This window comes from Neophocaena asiaeorientalis, unplaced genomic scaffold (assembly GCF_003031525.2).
Source record: "Neophocaena asiaeorientalis asiaeorientalis breed wild unplaced genomic scaffold, Neophocaena_asiaeorientalis_V1.1 scaffold472, whole genome shotgun sequence".
Lineage (NCBI taxonomy): Eukaryota > Metazoa > Chordata > Mammalia > Artiodactyla > Phocoenidae > Neophocaena > Neophocaena asiaeorientalis.
In genome coordinates, this window is record NW_020174426.1 from 45,854 (window position 1) to 67,881 (window position 22,028).

The window sequence follows — 22,028 nt, forward strand, 5'->3', positions numbered from 1 at the left end:
TGCAGGTATCCCTCTCTGCACAGTGTAAATTCAATATGAATCATTTCAACTTATATTTTAGATGATATCCCAGATGTTCTGAGTGTGAGGAGGCGTGTTGACTAGCTTTAATGTAATTTGGTTGGACAGTTTAGTTGCGGAATTTCCGGTGTCTTTATCTTTGGCTCTTTCTTTTAAGGCAGATCAAATTCAACTAGAGGTGACCCTCCAGCTTCCTACCTGGAGGGTATACAGATCTGGTTGTAAACACTCTGGGACCTGAAAGGAGGAAAAGGACTCTGCGGCTAACATACACTTCAACCAGTGCAGAGACCAAAAAAGCCTGTCCTTTGCCAAGGAGGGGACCTAGGAGTGCCAGCAAGAGCTGAGTAGAGGACCTAGGGATTTGACAATTTCAGAAACAAACATGGAAGGTGGTATCGCGGAGACGGAAACAAACAGGGGAAGGGAAAAAAAGCAGCCCTTAGAGAAAACAGAAACCATTCAATGAGGAGAAAACCTTATTTATTTATACACTGAGATGTGTGACACCATTGCAACCATAAAACAGTAACAGACTACTATTTTAAAAGGAGCATTCAGAGACAAAAAAATATGATAGTAGAAATGAGAATTGAATAAAAAGGTGGAAGATAAATGTTGGGAAGTATCCTAGGGGGAAGAAAAGCAAAAGGACAAAGAAATGAAAAATATGAAAGAAAAAATAAATTAGAGGACCACTACAGGGTGTTCAAAATACAAAAAATAAGAACTGTAAAACAACAACAACAGGGATTAGGGAAGGAGTTATCACCAACAAAACAAGAAAATTTCCCCCAAACTAAAGGTCATGAATTTCCAGCTTGAAGAGGTCCCACTGAGTGCCATGCACAATGGGTACAACTTGACTCATCCCAAGGCTCATCATTGTGAGATTGCAGCACACTGGGGGCAAAAAGACAATCCTAGCCTTCCAAAGAGAAAAAGAGATCATTTAGAAAGGATCAAGAATCAGCATATCTTTTGATTTCTCAAGGGTCACAAAGAAAGCTAGAAGACATAGGAGCAGGTCTATTAAATTCCAAAGAAAATGTATTTCAAACTGAAATTCGGTACGTGACTAGTAAACTACCAATCAAGTGTGGATAAAGAATAAAGGTGTGGGGACTTCCCTGGTGGCGCAGTGGTTAAGAATCCGCCTGCCAATCCAGGGGACATGGGTTTGAGCCCTGGTCCGGGAAGATCCCACATGCCGCGGAGCAACTACGCCCGTGTGCCACAACTACTGAAGCCCGCGGGCCTAGAGCCCGTGCTCCGAAACAAGAGAAGCCACTGCAATGAGAAGCCCTCATACCACAACGAAGAGTAGCCGCCGCTCTCCACAACTAGAGAAAGCCCATGCACAGCAACGAAGACCCAACACAGCCAAAAAAAAGGATAAAGGTGTGTTCAGACATTCAAGAGCTCAAAAAATTTCCCTTTCATTTATTTCTCCTTCCTCAGGAAGCTACTGGAGATGTACTCCACTAAAATGAGGGCTAAACAAAGAAAAAGAATGCATGGGATATAGGATACAGAAGACACAACACAGGAGAAAAATAAAGTGGGAAGCCCTGACAATAGCTGTGCACTAGACGTAGATGGTGCAGGTCAGAAGGCTCCAGAAGAGGCTCCTTCAGAAAGATGAGACTGATAGAACTTCTCATCTATCTGAATCTCTGGAGGGAGAGGTTTAAACAATCATTAAGAAGGCTTAGTGATGAACAGTAAAAATAAGATCATTATTAACTGCAAGAAAAACAAAAAATTGAGGAGAAGTAATCATAGTATATTACTTTGCTCAAGATGTGAGTAATGTTTACCTAATTATAATGAAGTAAACACAAATCTGTTTTTAAAAGTACAGTATAACTGGGAACTTCTCTGGTAGTGCAGTGGATAATACTCTGCGCTTCCAGTGCAGGGGGCCTGGGTTCAGTCCCTGGTCAGGGAATTAGATCCCACATGCATGCTGCAACTAAGAGTTTGCATGCCACAACTAAGGAGCCCTGGAGCTGCAACTAAGGAGCCCACATGCTGCAAGAAGCCTGCCTGCCGCAACTAAGACCTGGTGCAAACCAACAAATATTTTTAAAAAGGTACAATATAACTATATTAGGCAGATAAAGGGAAGGGAAGTGTGGTGGGGCTGGGGGAAGGAAGAAGAGCTAAATCCCAATTTTCCACAAGTGAATTCAATAGATAGTGCCTAAAAGTGACACATCAAGAAATAGCAATGCAAATTTTACATAGAGAAATGAAGGTAAAAAAAATCAAAATAACCAGTTGAAAGATGAAGTGACTTTGAGGAAAGGGAAACAGGGAAGGGGCAGGGTGGGGATACAGTCTCTTCTGTTTCATTGCAAAACTTACAAGGTTTCTATAGAATTATTTGACTGTAAATCACAGATATGTATAATTGATAAAAATAAAAAATAAAATTAAAGGAGAAAAAAGATTGCTCTAAACCCCAATTTTTACCTCTGAACAATTCATATTCCAGTGAAGGAAACAGATGAAGTTTAAGATTGAGTGCAGTAAGTTCAACAAGGGAAATGTTTGCAATGACTGAGGGAGCCCAGAAAACAATTAACTACTATCTGGGGAATGGAGAGAGTTATCTAAGATGGACAGAATGCTAGACAATAATAAGGATGAAACGAGATAAACTGTGTGTGCTAGGCACTTAGCAATCCATAGTACTGGTGTGGAGTTAAAAGCAGGATCCTGAATATTATACATAATATACATGTTAGGATGTAATTTTAGCGTCAAGGAGAACATTAAACTGTCAAATGTTTATTAGAGGGAGTTGGAATGGGGAAGAAGTTTTGAACACTCCTGTGTTATTTTAACTATAAAGGCCAATAATAAAGCGCTGCCTTTTTGGAAAACAAAAAAGCAAAAAATGCATGTTTTACTTGGATCTTGTCTAAGGAAGTTTAGGCTGAAATGCAAAAAGGGTAGGTATTGACCGTGGACCCAGTTAATGTCCAAAGAAACGTGAACATTCTTTCCTCCATACGTGCTTGTGGGGAGTTGGGCCACAATCTCAGAGAAGGTACTTTTTAAAGTACAGTTGACCATTGAACAATACAAGTTTGAACTGCCCAGGTCCATCTATACAGATTTTTTTCAATAAATACTTACTACAGTACTATATCATCTGCAGTTAGTCAAATCCACAGATGTGGAACTGCAGATACAAAGGGCTGACTATAAAGTTATACTTGGATTTTCAACTGGACAGAGTTGGTGCCCCTAACCCCTGCATTGTTCAAGGGCCAACTGTATACGAAAATTAAAAGTTTAGATTGAATTTCTACTGTGTGGGTGTGGTAAAAATACTTGCAGTTGCTGTCATTGGTACATTAACCTATGAATTAACCACAGTTCAAGAAAATGTGATTGTACATGCATTAGGGACAGAAAACTACTCAAAGTACTTAACTGAGGCGAATAATATCAGCGGAAGGCAGCATAGAACGCAACCAGTCTTAGCGAATTACGTATGATCAGCTAACCAGATTCCCACATGTAAACCCAGATTTTAAAAACAAGTCTACTGCTGCTATGGAAAACTATATGGGGGTTGGTCAAAAATTTAAAAATGTAATTACCATATGACACAGCAGTTCCCCTCTGGGTATATACCCCCCGCCAAAGCGCAGGTGCGACCGCCTGAGAGCTCATGGAGTGAACGGACCACGGTGAGCTTCAGCCTCGCAGGTTGCAAGGCCAAAAGTGCAAGCAAGAGGCTTCACGGGGGCCACTGAGCAGGGGTGGGAGGGAGTGGGCGGGACCTCCTGCACAGGTTGGTGGGCGGGGGCGGAGGAGGCGTGGCCGGCGGCGGAGGGCGTGCTCCGCCCCGGGGTGGGGCCAGCCGGGAGCGGCGAGTCGTTGCGCCGCACGTGTGCGAGACCAGCCGCTGTGAGTCCGCCTGAGCGCGGCGGGGTCCAGGTGCTCACCGAGCTCGCTGCTTATGCCTGGCCGCCCTTGCGGCTGGTTCTTACGAGTGGCCCTTGCCGCCGCCGCCCTCTGCGCCCGGAGCAGCGCGCCCGCCTCCTTGTCGCCCGGTCCGCGCCGCGCGCGCGCTCTCAGGCCCCGGGTAAGTGCGCGACCTCCCCACAGCCGCCCGGGCTCTGCGGCCAGCTCTCGGCCCTGCCACGCGGCCCAAAAACCCCGCCCGGAGGGGCAGCGTAGACTGGGAAGGTGTCCCGGCCGTGGTCTGAGCCCGCGGCGCGCCCGAGGCGCCTCCATTACGGATCGTGCCTGCGGGAGCGTGGCGGGAGCCCGGCTGGTTCTGCGGTTCGGCGGTGCCAGCCCCGCCCCCAGCTCTCCCGGCGGGTCCTCGCAGGCGCCGCGCCCTCCCTCCTCCCCGCGGCGCTGTTAGCCCGAGGATCTCAGTCCCACTCCTCCCTTTCTTTGCCCCTGAGGCTCCCTAAACTCTTCTTCCTCCCGGAAGAGAAAACCCGCCTTTATCCCGAAGCCCTTTATAGCTTCCGTACACCGCTGAGCCAGGCTTCTACCGGGTCCAGCCCACGTGCTTTCGTTCTCTTATTTATCTGTCATTACTAACAGCGAACCTACTACGTGCCAAGCAGGCACTCAGGTGACTGCTTGTTTTGTATACGTCTCCCAGTGTAGGAGCAAACCGGAGTTTTTCTCGGTCAGTGTTTAATGAGTGGATGGAGGAGGTGCTGCTGGGCGTGTTGACCCATCCGCACGGAGTCGTTACCGCCAACCCTGCACCGAGAGGTTTAACAGTACACCCTCATTGCCTGGGTATTAGCGCCTGCCAAGAAATAGGGTTTGGAGAGTTTAGTCTTTCAAATATTTGGTTCCGTTGTCCGACCACTTTTTTTTTTTCATTCCGAAAATATAGGGTTACTAAGGACTTTTGTTTCAAGTCTCTAATCTGTGAAGCCGGCATGCCCCCCATCACCTTGGCAATCGTTGCCTTGCACCTCCTTGCCTTGGCAATCGAGGCATCTGCCCAAAATCAGACTGTACACTCATACTGGATAGGCAGTGATGTTGTTCAATCATTAGGCAAAGTAGCCAACAGTTCGTGTGTATTAATTTATAACTCCTTTTGAACGTATCTTTTGATTGATAGAAGCTGGTGCAGTAGAGCTGTTAATGAAACGTGGCTTTTGGCCCCACGTAGGAGAGAGAAATAACAGTCCAGCTGGTCTGTTGAATAAGTTTGCTCCTGGCTCAGGTTCTTTACAGGCACTGTACCTGCTGCCCGAACACACACATCTTTTCATGTCTAGTTCTTCCGTCAAGTCTTTGCTCACCAGGCACTTCGTTAGAGAGACTTCACTAAAGAGCACCCCTCGTACTCTCACTGTCGTTACTCTGCTTGACTTGTAGCTCTTATGCGTGCATGTTCTGAGATTGTTTTATTTTATTCTCTGATATGTAAGCTTAATGGGAGTAGGAAATTTTCCTCTTTTCCCCAGTGCCTGGAACAGTGCCAGACACATAAGAGGTGGTTAATAAATATTTGTGAAATGAATGAATCTAAGGGACTTAATGACTTCGCATATTAGAGTGTGGTATGTGCGCTGCCCTGAAGAGAGTGCTCTTTATTGTGAAAGCTGGAGGGATTCTTGATGGTTTGCAGAGGACGGAGGATAGATGCATTTTAAAAGTGGAAGTTGTGGAGGGTTTTGAAGTACAGATAAGATTATTATGGCTCTTCTTTAGATGTTCATTTTGCAGGAAGTAATGTTAAGGGACTGTCAGTCTTGTATTAAAATTTTGAAAATGCTAAACTTTATTTTTGTTGTGGATTGTAGAGGAAGCTTATTGGTGAATCTAATGTCTTAATGAAAAAGACTTTTAAATACTGTTAAAATTGTAATATTTCTAATCCCATTTGGCTCGTTCAGAGTGTAAAAGAAACAAAGCCTATTACTTTAGTATTCCCGCTAAAGAATTGTGGAGGACTTTGAGTTCATGGGTAAGTATCATTAAATTTCATTCTCTTCCCAGTCGTAGCATCAAGTTTCTGGTCGATAAAGATTTTAGTTGACATTTGAGAAGCTCTCATTAGTATCGTGGATAGTGTTTTTGTACAGCATTATGTTTCTTAAAATTTTTTTTTAAATTTTAGTACCATTTAGAAAACTCATAAAGCTCGTCCCTTTACTCCACATTCCCCCCCCCCCTTTTTTTAAAGCCAGTCACTTTTTACAGCTTTGAGGTAGAAGGCTTGAATATGTATATTTAGATTATCCTGAATGCAAAGCTCATTTCCTTAGGGAAATCAAATGGGGGCCGTCAGGGTTGTTTTATTTTTCTGGTTGAATTCTTCTTGGCCTCTTGGATGTTCACATGATTCATTCTCTCTCTCTCTCTTATTTAAAAATTATATTTCATTTCAGTCTTTTCTTTTGTGTAGTTTCTGCTTAAGAAGACAACACTGATTTGAGTTCAGCCCCCCTTAGCACAGACGTTTGCATACCTGTTCTAGCAAATATGTTCTCGGCTTCTAGGCCCACAGACAGAACTTAGCAAAATTTATATTGAGTGATTTATAATCACTTGTGCTATATATACTTTAATAATCTCTGTGTTAGGGCCGTTGGCTAAAACAAATGGAAAGTATACTTTTGTTTAATGAGCTTGTCTTTACAATTAAATGTAACAAGAAAAAGAGATCAGGCAAGTGTCCACAAGTATCAAGAAAAGGACTGCCAAAAGATACTAAAGGTCTGTTTATTTGGTGCTCTTGGCAGTGCTTTGAGGGTCTCTTAAAATTAAATGGTATCTGAAGGAGAAAGCCATGTTTAATCATTAGCCCAGAGAACAAAAGAAGCATAAGAAGCTTTGGTTTTCCCCAGACTCAGCAATACAGTTCTGCAGTGGAAACCATCCATAATAAATATTAATGACCAACAGTTGAATAGCAGCAGCTAGTACAGACCTTTGACCAAGTCATCATTTTCAGCTTTAAAGAGAAAGGAACTGATACTTAAGAGAGGTGACCCACGTGGTAAATGGCAAAACCTAGATCAGGCTCCAAGTCATATGCCCAAACTGCCAAGCAAGAGTTGAAACCAGTGGTTGATACTTCAGATCCACGATCTGCTAGTATTCTCATTCCAGGGATGTTAGGTGTAACAATGCTGTCCTAAACCTTCTAGAATTTCATTCACATAGGGGAGAGTGAGGAGATGGGGTGATGTCCATATTTTGGCTTAGGTGACTGGTAGTTTGTTGCTAAAATTCCTTGAGTAAGAGGTGCAATTTAAAAGAAGTGCAGGGCTTCCCTGGTGGTGCAGTGGTTAAGAATCTGCCTGCCAATTCAGGGGACACACGTTCGATCCCTGGTCTGGGAAGATCCCACATGCCGCAGAGCAACTAAGCCCTGTGCCGCAACTACTGAGCCTGCACTCTAGAGCCCGTGAGCCACAACTACCGAAGCCCATGCGCCTAGATCCCATGCTCCGAAACAAGAGAAGCCACTGCAATGAGAAGCCCGCGCACCGCAACGAAGAGTAACCCCTGCCCCATGCAACTAAGGAAAGCCCGCGTGCAGCAACAGAGACCCAGTACAGCCAAAAAAAATTAATTAATTACTTAAAAAAATAAATAATAGAAGTGCATTTGTGGTGGGAAATGATGAGATCACTTTGGGACATGTTGAATTTGATGTTTGATTCTACCTCTCACCAGACTGTGTGACCTAGAGTAAGATACTCTGTTTTTTAGTGGCTAAGATGGGAATATTAATGACGCCTAAGTCACAGGGTTGAAGCAAGGCTTGATTGAGCTCCCTGTACACTATCATTGTTTAGCGGTCGTTATGATTGCCTCGGACCCCTCCCCTGAGTAAATCAGGGAGTTGGAGATGCGTCTTGGCTGGAAAACTTGGGAATGAGAAGGGAACAGGACTGGGGAAGCCCAGATTTAAGCAGCATGTTGAGTAGGAGGGGAAAAGAGCACCCGAGAAGCAGGACAAAAGCACGGAGTAGAAGCCAGATCTTCCACCAGAATGTAAGCTCCACGCTGGCGGGGCGTTTATTTGATTTGCTAGGGTGTCGCATGCAGTACCTGGAATAATGCCTGGTACAGGGGTGCGCGGTGAGTATTTGCTGAGGGGATGGAGTGCAGGGACGAGGAGTGAGTGTTAAAAGGAGTCTGGAATTCCCCTCAGAGGGGTGCAGTTGCAGGAGAATGGTTATAATAAGGGGTCTTGTGAATGTGCTGGAAGGAGGTGTGTCTGTCCCAGGATCCCTGTTTTCTTTGTGAGTAGCACACAGGACTTGGAGAAGACCCTGCTGACCAGGGATGGCCAGGCAGTATGGAGGGCTGTCACAAGAGGAAGTCCCCTCACCTGGTGATGTTTCCTCCAGCAGCAGCCAGGAACACAGATGGAGACAGTAGGATTGGTACTTGGTTGAGGTTTAGCAAGGATCGTGCAGCTGGGCTAGTGAGCAGGAGTGTTGAGTGTGGCTTAGGAGTTAAGAGCTGTTGAGGTTTGGGGCGCTTGAAGAAATGAAGATGGAAGGGGTGGTATCTTGCGACTGCAGGTCTCTGTGTTTGAAGAACAGGTGATGGGAGAGAGGGAGCAGTAGAGCTGGACAGAGTGGTGGTTTGATGAGAATAGAATAATTAGTGTACCTTTTTATACTTTGAACTCTTATTTTTATTATAAAAAATTTCAAACATGAAAAGTAGAGAGAATGATGTGATGACATCCCCATATTCTCATCACCCATTGTTGTTTCAACAATTATCAACTCATGGCCAGTCTTGTTTTGAATCTATACCCCACTGCACTTTCATTCATCACTGGTAAACTATTCTGAAATGAAGTCCAGACTTAATATCTTTTCAACCATACAGATTTCATCCTGTATCTCTAAAACAAAGATTCTACTTTTAAGTGTAACCACAGTGATATTATTATACCTTAAAAAGTTGACCATGTTATCTTTTAATGAAGATACTTTTTTTGTTTGTTTTCTAATTAATTAATTAATTTTATTTATTTTTGGTTGCATTGGGTCTCCGTTGCTGTGTGCGGGCTTTCTCTAGTTGTGGAGAGCGGGGGCTACTCTTTGTTGCGGTGCGTGGGCTTCTCATTCTGGTGGCTTCTCTTGTTGCAGAGCACAGGCTCTAGAGCGCAGGCTCAGTAGTTGTGGCTCACGGGCTTAGTTGCTCCGCGGCATGTGGGATCTTCCCGGACCAGGGCTCGAACCCATGTCCCCTGCATTGGCAGGCGGATTCTTAACCACTGTGCCACCAGGGAAGCCCCATGCTATCTTAATGTCATCAAATATCCTTACTGTTTCAGTATACCTGATTGTTTCATAAATACCTTTTTAAACAGCTGATTTGTTTAAACCTGGATTCAAAGAAGGATCCACCCATTGCATTTCTTTGTAGGTTTATCTGTACATTACCCTTTCCTGTTTTTTGTCTTGCTGTTTATTAGTTGAAGGACTGTCCTGGTCCTTGTTGAGTTTCCCACATTCACACTTTTGCTAATTGCTTCCGCGTGGTGGTGTTTAACATCTTCTGTCCGTGTATGCCATCTAAACTAGTAGTTAGACATAGGGTTTCAATCAGTAAGAACTTCATAGATAACAGCGTGTCCTTTCAGCGGCCTGCAGTGCCTGGTTGTCTATTTTTTGTGATGTTAGTGGCCATGGATGTCATTGCCCAGGTCCAGTATTTCATTAGGGAATTGCTACTTAGTAGGTCTTTGATACCTGTAGACGGGGAACAGTTTCGGCACCTGTTTCAAGAATTCTTCAAAATATCTATTGATGCTTGTTATACCTCTCTGGATTCTCTGGCAGGCACAAAAGAATTACTGTCCTCAAAGAATCTGCAGACCTCTTGAGGGAGAACAGGGGACTGGCATTTATCTAGTCCCTACTGTGGCCAGCCACTCTGTGTTTGTCATCTCATTTAATCTTCACCACAGTCCTGTGAAGCACGTATCATTCCCGTTTTACAGCTGAAGAACAGAGGCTTGGAGAGATTAAGTAATTTACTCAGACCAGTTACACAGCTAGAAAGTAGTGAGGGAAAGCATGGTATCTGGCTGCCCACATGGGTAGTGCAGATGAAGGGAGGTAAAATGGGAAGACATGGACTTAACAGAGAGGAAGGCATGGGAGTCAGGGCTCGTGGTCTTCAGATGAGTCTCAAAGGACAAGGGAGCCCAGGGCTGAGACAGGTGTGGAGGACCTCCCACAAGAGAGAGCCCGTGCATGGTCAGGCTGGGAGTGGGCACCTGTGCGGGCTGGACCTCGGTCGTCGGATGCCTGTGTGGAAGATAGTGGCACGTGGTGCTGGATGATGGATGGTGCCGAAGCAGAAGGTTGGAGCAGAGGAAGTAACAGGTGTTTCCATCCAGGCTTATGGCCATCACGTTGTTGAGAGGGAGGCTGATGAGTTCTCTGCGTCCTGGGTAGGAGGTAGACGTCCTACAGACCGTGAAGTCTGAGCCCAGCTGCGGATGTGGCTGTTACTGGCCGTGCTCTCCTCTTCTCACCTCAAGAAGGGTATCGGGATCTGCTGGTAGATCCTGTCATGCCAGCTCGGAACGTTGTGAGGGTTTTTTGTTTTCGTTTTTTTCTAGAGCTTGTGTGTCTTTAGTGGCCGGCAGGCTGCTTGAGGGGGATGAACCGGGAGGCGCGGGTGGCCCCAGTGCTGGATTGTAGGTGACTGAGAACTCGCCTAGGTAGTGGTCCATCATCCCAGGCTGATTTCTACCTGGCTGAAGGTCTTGCCATTGTAGATGCCCACCATGCTGCCCACCATCTCGGGCAGGATGATCACGCTGCACAGGTGCTTCTTCACCACCTGGGGCTTCTCTGTGGGCGGCACCGCCTTCTTGGCCTTATGCAGGCACTAATGCAGTGACGCCGCTCCCTCCGAAGCCCGTGGTTCCGCATCAGCTGCTCACAGGACATGTCCAGCCCCTGGTTGAGGTCCACACCGCCACTGGGGCATCGGGAAGCCATTGTGGGTTTGGGGTGAGAATATGTGTGACACAGTGTAATAAGTGGCCATGGGATGTACTCCGGGTGCCAGCAACACCGCAGGGCTGTACGTGTGCTTATATCCCTCCTACCCACCATGCCTCTTCCTAGGGTCCCTGTGTCAGGAAGAGCTCCCCTTATCCTCTCAGTTCCCCGAGACAGAAAACCTGAGTCATCCTGTAGCATTTCCTCTTTCCTCTCACATTTATCACCCAGTCCTGTCCGCACCACCTCTTAAGTGTCCCTGAATCCACCCCTCCTTTCTGTCACCTTTGCCTCAGATCAGGTTGTACTGATTTCTTACCTCAGTTGCCGTCTTACCTAATCTCCCAGCCTAACCCCGGTTTTTCTCTTTGAAGGGATACCGCGAAATCTCTCTGACTTATGCATCAGATGACGATTTGTTTTTCGGATGTAATCTCCTCAGTTCAGCTTGGTGTGGCTTCCGCCAGCTCCCCAGCTTTAAGTGTAGGTTCTCTGCATGTGTGTTTTACCCTCGTGATGCATGGTGAGCTCAGTGGGGTTCCTCCCGCGCTCCGTGCTCTCCTGTGCCTCTGCACATGCTGTACCACCTTCCTACCGCTTTTTGCACAGCCTCTCTCTTACTCGTTCCCCGAAGCTTGACTCGGGTGTTCACATCTAGTCTTCCATTAGGAAGAGGTCTTCTCAGACCCCCTCACGCCAATGCCCCCTGAGGTCTTCTGTGTGTTCCCATGTCTCGGGGAAGCCCTGGGCCCTGCCTGCCTCCGTCACTGGTGTGCAGGCTCTGAGGACAGTTTCGTTGATATAAAGTGAGAATGAAACACCATCAGCATCTCATAAACTAGCATTCTCTTTTACTATACCTTGCTTAGAACACATAAAGAATAAGTGCTTTCTTACTTGGATTAGAGATAATTTTGTATAACTAGTTGTAGTCTACTTCAGTTCCCATTTCTTGGTTTCTTCCATTTTCTTTTTTTTTTTGTCTTTCAAAGGAAATTGTTTTTACTGACATTTTTCTCTCCTCCCCCCCCTTCTTTTTTTTTTTTGTAGCCTTCCACTTTTCCCTTTTCTTTCCATTCTCTTTTTTTTTTTTTTTGCTGTACGCGGGCCTCTCACTGTTGTGGCCTCTCCCATTGCGGAGCACAGGCTCCGGACGCGCAGGCTCAGCGGCCATGGCTCACGGGCCCAGCCGCTCTGCGACATGTGGGATCTTCCCAGACCGGGGCACGAACCCGTGTCCCCTGCATCAGCAGGCGGACTCTCAACCACTGCGCCACCAGGGAAGCCCTTTCTTTCCATTCTTGACTTTTGACAATGAGGCAAGATCAAATACGGATTCTTTTTTGTGTGTGTGTTTTTTGTTTATTTATTTTTTTTTTTGCGGTACGTGGGCCTCTCACTGTTGTGGCCTCTCCCACTGCGGAGCACAGGCTCCGGACGCGCAGGCCCAGCAGCCATGGCTCACGGGCCCAGCCGCTCCGCGGCACGTGGGATCTTCCCGGACCGGGGCACGAACCCGTGTCCCCTGCATTGGCAGGCGGACTCTCAACCACTGCGCCACCAGGGAAGCCCCGGATTCTTAAAATTTAGTTCATCATTATTATTCTACTGTAGATGCTTCTGTAGGTGGGCTTCTTATTAACCAAGCCTTGGAGAACTAGAATATTCTGCTCATTTATGTTCTTTATGTTTACCAAGTTCGTATGTTAATTTTAGCATTTCCCTATATAGGTAGTATAGGAAGAAGCTTTATCCTTATTTCAACAAGAGCATCAAATAAGATCAAATTAGACAGGCACTTGCAGTCTTAGATAAGTGTGTGCTCCATACTGGGAAGTGCATATGGTTTCCTAGACTTTTGCTTGGTACATTGTGTATGGGCCAGTTAAATGATAATCTGTATTTTTTAAATTGTGGCAAAATACACATAACATCATTTTAACCATTTTTAAGTGTGCAGTTCATTAGTGTTAAGTACATACACATGTACTTTTATTCAGAAGTCACCTTCTGAATAAAAATGGAACCAATATATAGAGCTCTTTTTCATCTTGCAATACTGAAACTCTATACTCATTAAAGAACTCCCCATTCTCCTTGCTTTTTAAAAAAATATGACATGGGGCTTCTCTGGTGGCGCAGTGGTTGGGAGTCCACCTGCCGATGCAGGGGACTTGGGTTCGTGCCCTGGTCCGTGAGAATCCCACATGCCGCGGAGAGGCTGTGCCCGTGGGCCGTGGCCGCTGAGCCTGCGCGTCTGGAGCCTGTGCTCCTCAACGGGAGAGGCCACAGCAGTGAGAGGCCTGCGTACCGCAAAAAAAATAATAATAATAAAAAAATAAAAATGACATGGTATCAGTCATATTAGTAAATGACTCATGTTAGTAAATTTATTTATATACTTTTAACTTAATCAGCTTTTCTAAACGATAACAATATACGTGAAACAAAACTCAGGTGCTGCAACTGTGGTATTCAGTAAACACAAGTCTCCCTGCTCTCCGCAGCCACCTACACCCTCTCCTAGAAGCAACTACCTTTCCCGGTTTCTTTTCACATTGTTTCTACATGTTGTTCAGTTTATGTACCTAGATGTCATTGTTCTTAATTTTTTGTTAATGTAAAAGCACTGAGATGAGCATCCTTACAGTTAAAACTTTAAGCACTTTCTTAATTATTTTCTTAGGATAATCCCTGAAAGTAGTATTTCTGGGTCAAGAGGCATCCATATTTTGAAGGCTTTTGCTGTCAAATTCCCTGCAGAAATATTTTGCCATTTTTCTATGCCACTAAAAGTATATTTGGGAGAATTATTTTCATAAATGATATTTAGGACCCTAGGAACAAAGTTAAATGTGCCTCTATTTGCTAAAACCCAATTCTTTATTGAAGTGATTATTACTGCCTGCTCTTTCTTGCTTCTGAAAGGTTCTCTTAAATTCTTTCTTGGAACCTTGACAATGGAGATGACAGAAATGACGGGTGTGTCATTGAAACGGGGGTCTGTTGCCGTCGAAGATAATGACAGTGTGGCCCCAGGTGAGGCAAAGAGACAGAAGGTCTCAGAATGCTGTCCGACCAAAGGTCAAGACGGGCTAGAGAACAACTCTCTACCCAGCGGTGAAAAGGTGCCTGGGCCACCCAAAACGGCCGGAGAGGGTAAAAAGAATTCTGACCCCCAGTCGGAGGAGGAGGGGGAGGAAGATGGCCTTTCGGAGGAGGGGGAGGAGGAGGAAGAGGCAGAGAGCTTCGCCAGCATGATGAAGCACGGGCTCACCGAGCTGGATGTGGGCATCACCAAGTTCGTGAGTTCTCACCAAGGATTCTCAGGAATCTTAAAAGAAAGGTATGTTTCGTTTATGTCAGGTTGTTTTAGTTATATTAGTTCTTTTCTCTAGAAAGAAATCGGCAGTCCTTTTTTCCATTTAGCTTTCTGTCCCCAAGGATTGTTCACACTGATGGTCAATAAGGAATAGGATGAAGGAAAGCTGCCTGGATGAGTAAACGAAACTATCTGAAGATAAAATGACTAAATAACAATTTCCCTGTGGCATCCCCTGTCAATATGTGAATGGGTGCTGTTTATTTTCTTAGAATATATTACTTTAAATGGTTTCAAGTTTTCCCTTGAATTGATCTTGAAATCTTAAACTGTTTCACCTGAATGGGCCACATCTGCAGGAGAAAGAAGGTGGTCTTTGGAGCCAGGTGGATCTGGGTGTGAATCCAGTTCAGCCACTTCATAGTTACTTAACTCCTCTGAGCTTCAGTATTCTTGTCCAAAATTGGATCATAATTCTACCTGAGGGTTGTTGAGAGTATTTTAAATAATGTCTGTAAAGTATTTAGCATAAAGGTAAGCTTCCAGGTGGTTCACAGTAGATACACAGGCTTCTGATTTGATTAAATTTACTGTGTTTTGTGATTTACTTTAGAATGGACTGTATAATCATAGGGCAACATTAATAAGCTTTGATTTAGGCATTTTTCTGGAAGACTATTCTAGAATTTCAGAGGGTCTTTTCTGTACATTCTGGTACCAAGCCAAGGTGTGGCTTAGAATTCATTGTGAAACCAGAAAACAATAACTCCGTGACTTTGCACTGAAGGTTTTTATTTTTAATCCCTGTTTTGCACAATGATAAGGCTTACTGTTGAGAAACTTTCTCCTAAAATTAATAGGCAGCAAAATGTTAATGCTCTGAGAGTTTGCGTTTTCTTTTCCTCAGATATTCTGACTTCGTTGTTCACGAAATAGGAAAAAATGGACAGATCAGCCATTTGAGTGACTTGTCTGTCCCAGTAGATGAAGAGGTAAGAGCAGCTCTCTAGCAGAAGTCACCTTCTGAATAAAAATAGCCTTTCCTGGAGATCATAGAAATATAGAGCTTTGACAGCCTCGAATTCTGTGTGTGACTCACTGGGAGTTCTCATGGTTATTTTAAAGGATCCTTCAGAAGATGTATTTACGGTTTTAACAGCTGAAGAAAAGCAGCGTTTAGAAGAGCTCCAGCTTTTTAAAAATAAGGAAACCAGTGTTGCCATCGAGGTAAGTAGCACAAAAACATATGAAAAGGTTTTTTAGGGTATTATTATTATTTTTTTTTATTTAATTTTTTAATTTATTTTGGCTGCACCGGTTCTTAGTTGCGGCATGCGGGATCTGTAGTTGCCGAGTGTGGACTTCTTAGTTGTGGCATGTGGACCTTTAGTTGCGGCATGCATGCAGGATCTACTTCCCCGGCCAGGGGTCGAACTCTGACCCCCTACATTGGGAATGCGGAATCTTACCCACTGGACCACGAGGGAAGTCCCCAGGGTTTGAATTGCTTCTTGTTGGGTGGATGTTAATAAATGTCTTTTGGAAAAATCACAGTAGTTAACAAAAGGATGGCTTTGCCCTTTTTGATCTAAAAGTGCATTGCACTAAAAATGTTTTTATCAGTGGCAGATAACGAGTATCCAGATAAGCTATGGCCCCCCCCCAAAAAAAAAGGTTATGTTTCTGCTTAAAAAATTTTTTATGTGACCACAAATCAACAAAGAAATCTGTTGTTTAGAACTGCAAAGTGACCATTATATCACACAGTGTCTGCTGCAAAGGACTGTCGCAGCCTGACAATGGTCCTGATAGGGAAGCCCTGGCTCCAAAGGCCTCGTGGTCTCAAATTGGACTCTGGGAGGGGGAGGAATTGGGGGAAGGAGGTAAGGGAGCGTTGCTTTGCTCATCTTGAGTCTACTTCTGCTATTCAAGAAAAAGAGAGCTCAGCTACTAAATAGAACAGTAAATGCCTTTTAAAAAGCTTTTTGTTTTGAAAATTTTATTCTCGATTAGTGCTGTCCAGTGGAATTGTGGTGGATTCTTTTTGTTTTGTTGTTTGTTTGTTTTGTTTTGTTTTTTTGGCTGTGCCCTGTGGCATGTGGGATCTTGGTTTCCTGACCAGGGATCGAAGCTGCGCCCCCTGCATTGGAAGTGCAGAGTCTCAACCACTGGATGGCCAGGGAAGTGCCCTGTCCAGTGGAACTGTGATGCGAGCTATGTTTTTAATTTTAAATCTTCAAAAAAAATGTAAAAGTAAAAACAGGCAAATAATTTTGACAGTATATTTTATTTACCCAAAATATTTCAATATGTAATCAATATTTTAAAAATTACTAATGACATGTTTTACTTTCTTTTTTTCCTACTAAGTCTTCAGAATCCAGTGGTATTTTATACTGGTAGCACATCTCTGTTCAGACTAGCCCCATTTCAAGTGCTCAGTTGCCATGTGTGGCTAGTGATGACCATACGGAACAGAGCAGCTCTAGGTGATCTCTGTAGCAAAGCAAATATGTTACAAGATTTTAAGAATCTTGAAGCACAAGATTATTAGAATTTAAAGTTTATTATTAAATTAAATAATGAATTATTAAATTCATTTTGTCCTATATTTTGGCGACTTGCTGGATTTGGGGTTGTTTGAAATTTCTCCTTCCATTGCTCCCAGGTAAAAAGAGTTTACTGTAACTTTTCAGAATTTATTATTTGCCTCCAACCCTCATCTCCTCGTCTACCCACCAAAATTTCCCAAAAATATGTACTGTTAAAATTTTAGGGATCTTTAATTTACTGAATTTACTCATAGACAAAATGTCCAGCAATGCCAAGGAGAAAATTCCTAAGAATTGGTTTTGAGAGCAGTCTAGGAGGATGATCCAGGCTTCCGTTGCTTGTGCGACGCAGATACATATCTTAGCCCCACAATACACTTTTCCTACAGAGATGGCAAGATTTACTGTCACCTTAAAAATTATAGTTATGCCATCTACTGAAAGGTTTTACATTAAAGAGTATTAACCATGGGCAAGTGTCCTCATCTAAAAAATAGGAGGATGGACTTTCTGAATTTCTGAGATCTGAATATGTATTCATTCATACACACTAATTATGATTCCAGCTCATTGCTTTCAGTGAATTCTAGATGTAGACTCACTTTTTTGGTGGAGGTGTGTGCGGGGGGAGGCATGCTGTGCTGTGCCGCTTGTGGGATCTTAGTTCCCCCACCAGGGATTGAACCCAGGCCCCCAGCAGTGGGAGCACTGTATCCTAACCACTGGACCTCCAGGGAATTCCCTGGCTCACTTTTTGATATGAAAATGTCACTTATCTATAATTATAGTGTACTTTTCTTTTACAGTTTTAATTTTGCTAGAATATTGTTAGGTTTAGCTAGTAGTAGTTACATCTTCTTAGCTTGCAGGTTGCAGTCCATCAGTGGGTCATGAAATCAATTTAATGTAGCTTAACCAACATTTTTTTTTTAAATTGAAGTATAGTTGATTTAAAGTGTTGTGTTAGTTTCTGGTGTACAGCACAGTGATTCAGTTTACATATATATATTTTTTTTCTTTTTTCATAATCTTTTCCATTAGGGTTTATTACAAGGTATTGAATATATTGATAGTTCCCTGTGCTATATAGTAGAACCTTGTTGTTTATGTACTTTATATATGGTAGTTTGTATCTGTTAATCCCAAACTCCTAATTTATTCCTCCCCCCATCCCCTTTCTCCTTTGGTCACTGTAAGTTTGTTCTCTACGTCTGTGAGTCTGTTTCTATTTTGTAAATAAGTTCTTTATTTGTATCATATTTTAGACTGCACATAGCACATATTATATGGTATTTGTCTTTCTCTGTCTGACTTACTTCACTTAGTATGATAATCCCTAGGTCCATGCATGTTACTGCAAATGGTATTATTTCCTTCTTTTTTATGGCTCAGTAATATTACCTTGTATATATTATATGGACCACATCGTCTTTATCCATTCATCTGTCGATGGACATTATGGTTGTTTCCATGTCTTTGATATTGCGAATAGTGCTGTTGTGAACATTAGGGTGCATGTATCTTTTCAAATTTTAGTTTTGTCTGAATATATGCCCAGGAGTGGGATTGCTAGATCATATGGCAACTCTATTTTTAGTTTTTTGAGGAACCTTCAGACTGTTTTCCATAGTGGCTTAACCAATTTACATTCTCACCAACAGTGTGGGAGTGTTCCCTTTCCTCCACACCCTCTCCAGCATTTGTTATTTGTAGACTTTTTAATGATGGCCATTCTGACCAGTGTGAGGTGGTACCTCATTGTGGTTTTGATTTGCATTTCTCTAGTAATTAACATTGTTGAGCATCTTTTCATATGCCTATTGGCCATCTGTATTACCTTCTTTGGAGAAATGTCTGTTTAGGTCTTCTGCCCATTTTTTGACTAGGTTGTTTGGGGGTTTTTTTTGATGTTGAGCTATATGAGCTGTTTGTGTATTTTGGAAATTAATCCGTTGTTAGTCACATCATTTGCATATATTTTCTCCCAGGTGGTAGGTTGTTTTTTCATTTTTCTTTTCTTTGCTGTGCAAAAGCTTACAAGTTTGATCAGATCCTATTTGTTTATTTTTGCTTTTATATGTATTGGCTTGGGAGACTGAGCTAAGAAAACATTGCTACGATTTATGTCAGAGAATGTTTTGCCTATGTTCTCTTCTAGCTTTATGGTGTCAAGTCTTATATTTAAGTCTTTAAGCCATTTTGAGTTTATTTTTGGGTATGGTGTGAGGGAGTGTTCTAACTTCGTTGATTTACATGCGGCTCTCCAGCTTTACCAACACTACTTGCTGAAGAGACTTTTTCCCATTGTATATTCTTGCCCCTTTGTCAAAGATTAATCAGCCATAGGTGTGTGGGTTTATTTCTGGGCTCTCTATTCTGTTCCATTCATCCATGCGTCTGTTTTTGTGCCAGTACCACACTGTTTTACTGTAGCTTTGTAATATTGTTTGAAGTCTGGGGGGGTTATGCCTCCAGCTTTGTTCTTCCTCCTCGGAATTCCTTTGGAAATTTTGCGTCTTATATGGTTCCATATAAATTTTAGGATTATTTGTTCTAGTGCTGTGAAAAATGTCATGGGTAATTTGATAGGGGTCACATTAAATCTATAGATTGCTTTGGGTAGTATGGCCATTTTTAACAATATTAATTCTTCCAATCCAAGAACATGGGGTATCTTTCCATTTCTTTGAATCATCTTCAGTTTCCTTTATCAATGTTTTATAGTTCTCAGCATGTAAGGCTTTTACCTTGTTGGTCAGGTTTATTCCTCAGTGTTGTTTTTTTTTTCACTGCACTGTGCAGCTTGTAGGATCTAAGTTCCCTGACCGGGAATTGAACCTGGGACCATGGCAGTGAAAGTGCTGAGTCCTAACTACTGGACTGCCAGGGAATTCCCAGTTTTTGGGTTTTTTTTGATGCGATTTTTCAAAGGATTGTCTTTTTGCTTCCCCATTCTGATATTTCATTGTTAGTGTAAAGAAATGCAACTGATTTCTGTATGTTAATCTTGTATCCTGCTACCTTGCTGAATTCATTTATCAGTTCTAGTAGTTTTTGTGTGGAGTCTTTAGGGTTGTCTGTATATAAAATCATGTCATCTGCATATAATGACAGTTTTACCCCTTCCCTTCCAATTTTGATACCTTTTATCTCTTTTTCTTGTCTGATTGTTGTGGCTAGGATTTCCAATACTATGTTGGATAGAAGTGGTGAGAGTGGGCATCCTTATTCCAGATTTTAGTGGGTAGGCTTTCAGCTTTTCACTTTTGAGTATTAGGTTGGCTGTGGGTTTGTCATAAATAGCTTTTATTATGTTGAGCTTTGTTCCCTCTATACACACTTTGATGAGAGTTTTCATCATGAATGGATGTTGAATTTTTTTTTTTTTGGCTATACGCGGGCTTCTCACTGTTGTGGCTTTTCCCCTTGTGGGGCACCGGCTCCGGGCGAGCAGGCGGACCCTCAACCACTGCGCCACCAGGGAAGCCCTGGATATTGAATTTTATCAAATGCTTTTTCTGCATCTATTGAGATGATCATGTGATTTTTGTTTTTTCTTTTGTTGATGTCACATTGAATTTTTTTTTTTGGTTGCGTCATGTGGCATGTGGAATCTTAGTTCCCCAATTAGGGATCGACCTGTGTCCCCTGCAATGGAAAGTCCCTTACATTGATTTATTTGCGTAGGTTGAACCATCCTGTGACCCTGGGATGAATCCAACTTGATCATGGTATATAATCTTTTTTATTTGTTGTTGGATTCAGTTTGCTAATATTTTGTTAAGAAGTTTTACATCAAAGATATTATTTTTTTTGATAGTGACTATGTCTGGTTTTGGTATGGGGTGATGGTGGCTTCATAGAATGACTTTGGGAGTGTTCCCTCCTCCTCAGTCTTTTGGAAGAGGTTGAGAAGGATAGGTATAAGTTGTTCTTTGTATGTTTGGTAGAATTCCCCAGTGAAGCCATCTGGTCCTGGACCTTTGTTTGCAGGGAGTTTTTTAATTACAGATTCTATTTCACTTCTAGTGATTGGTCTGTTCAGATTATCTATTTCTTCTTGATTCAGTTTTGGTGGGGTGGCCAGAGGTTTGTCGATTTTTGTTTACCCTTTTAAAGAACCAGCTCTTGTTCACCAACATTTTTAAAATGTAATAAAATAAAATAGAAAGTAACAGTGTTTTGCACATCGTAAGGGTAAATACTGTTTTGTAAATTTCTGTTCGATTTTTTAATAAGGAGCAAACACATACATATTGCTGGCTATTGATTCCAAGTATGAAATATATTTCTCAGTGTAAGACGTGCTCAGAAATTGAAAAACAGTTGTGTAACTAATAAGTTTACATTTTCTTGGTGTAGATTTTTCTTTTTTGTGAACAGATGTACTAGAATGTCATCATAAAGTTACTCAATATAGAACAGGATTCATTGGAGGCAGTAGTAGACTTGACTATCCGGGGAAATGAGTTTCTGACATCCCCAAAGACCCAGCTTACCTGCTTTTCCATCTGTGAGCCCTGAGGTATTCATTGTTCAGCCGAGTCCCTACGGGGGAGCGTCTGTGCTGGGTGGCTCTGGAGTCAGACAGCCTGAATTTCAAATCTGGCTCTTCCAAGCTACAGCTATATAATCTTAGACACATTCCTTAGCTTCTCTCAGCCTCACTTTCCTCATCTCTTAAGTAGATATACTGGTGGCACGATAGGGAGCTGATTGGGATTGAGTAAGACAGCGATTGTGAAGTGATTTTGGTACAGTGCCTGGCGGCTGTACAAGGTCAATAAATGGGCTGTTTTGGTTTTTTTTTTTGGCTGCATTGGGTCTTTGCTGCTGTGTGCAGGCTTTCTCTCCTTGTGGCTAGCAGGGGCTACTCTGTGTTGTGGTTTATGGGCTTCTCGTTGCGGTGGCTTCTCATCTCGGAGCACAGGATCTAGGTACGTGGGCTTCAGTAGTTGTGGCTCTCTGGCTCTAGGGTGCAGCCTCAGTAATTGTGGCGCACGGGCTTAGTTGCTCCACGGCATGTGGGATCTTCCTGGACCAGGGATCGAATCCGTGTCCCCTGCATTGGCACGTGGATTCTTAACCACTGCGCCACCAGGGAAGTCCCAAATGGGCCCTTAGGATTTGCAGTATTGT

The 22,028-nt window shown here is 43.1% G+C and overlaps 1 protein-coding gene and 1 pseudogene across 2 annotated transcripts in view; one reads left to right on the forward strand and one right to left on the reverse strand.

The window, feature by feature from the left end:
• Positions 1–22,028, forward strand: part of PUS7 (pseudouridine synthase 7) — a 105,093-nt gene that overhangs the window by 42,966 nt on the left and 40,099 nt on the right. The window contains exons 1-4 of one of the 2 annotated variants that reach the window (XM_024756718.1): positions 3,940–4,126; positions 13,944–14,361; positions 15,245–15,329; positions 15,463–15,564. In XM_024756718.1, the coding sequence (XP_024612486.1) occupies positions 13,976–14,361; positions 15,245–15,329; positions 15,463–15,564 (573 nt within the window). In that variant the 5' untranslated portion in view covers positions 3,940–4,126; positions 13,944–13,975. Of the gene's footprint in view, positions 1–3,939; positions 4,127–13,943; positions 14,362–15,244; positions 15,330–15,462; positions 15,565–22,028 lie in introns of those variants that run through there. The other variant, XM_024756725.1, reaches the window with a different exon arrangement.
• On the reverse strand, positions 10,577–11,012 carry LOC112407440 (40S ribosomal protein S15 pseudogene; annotated as a pseudogene).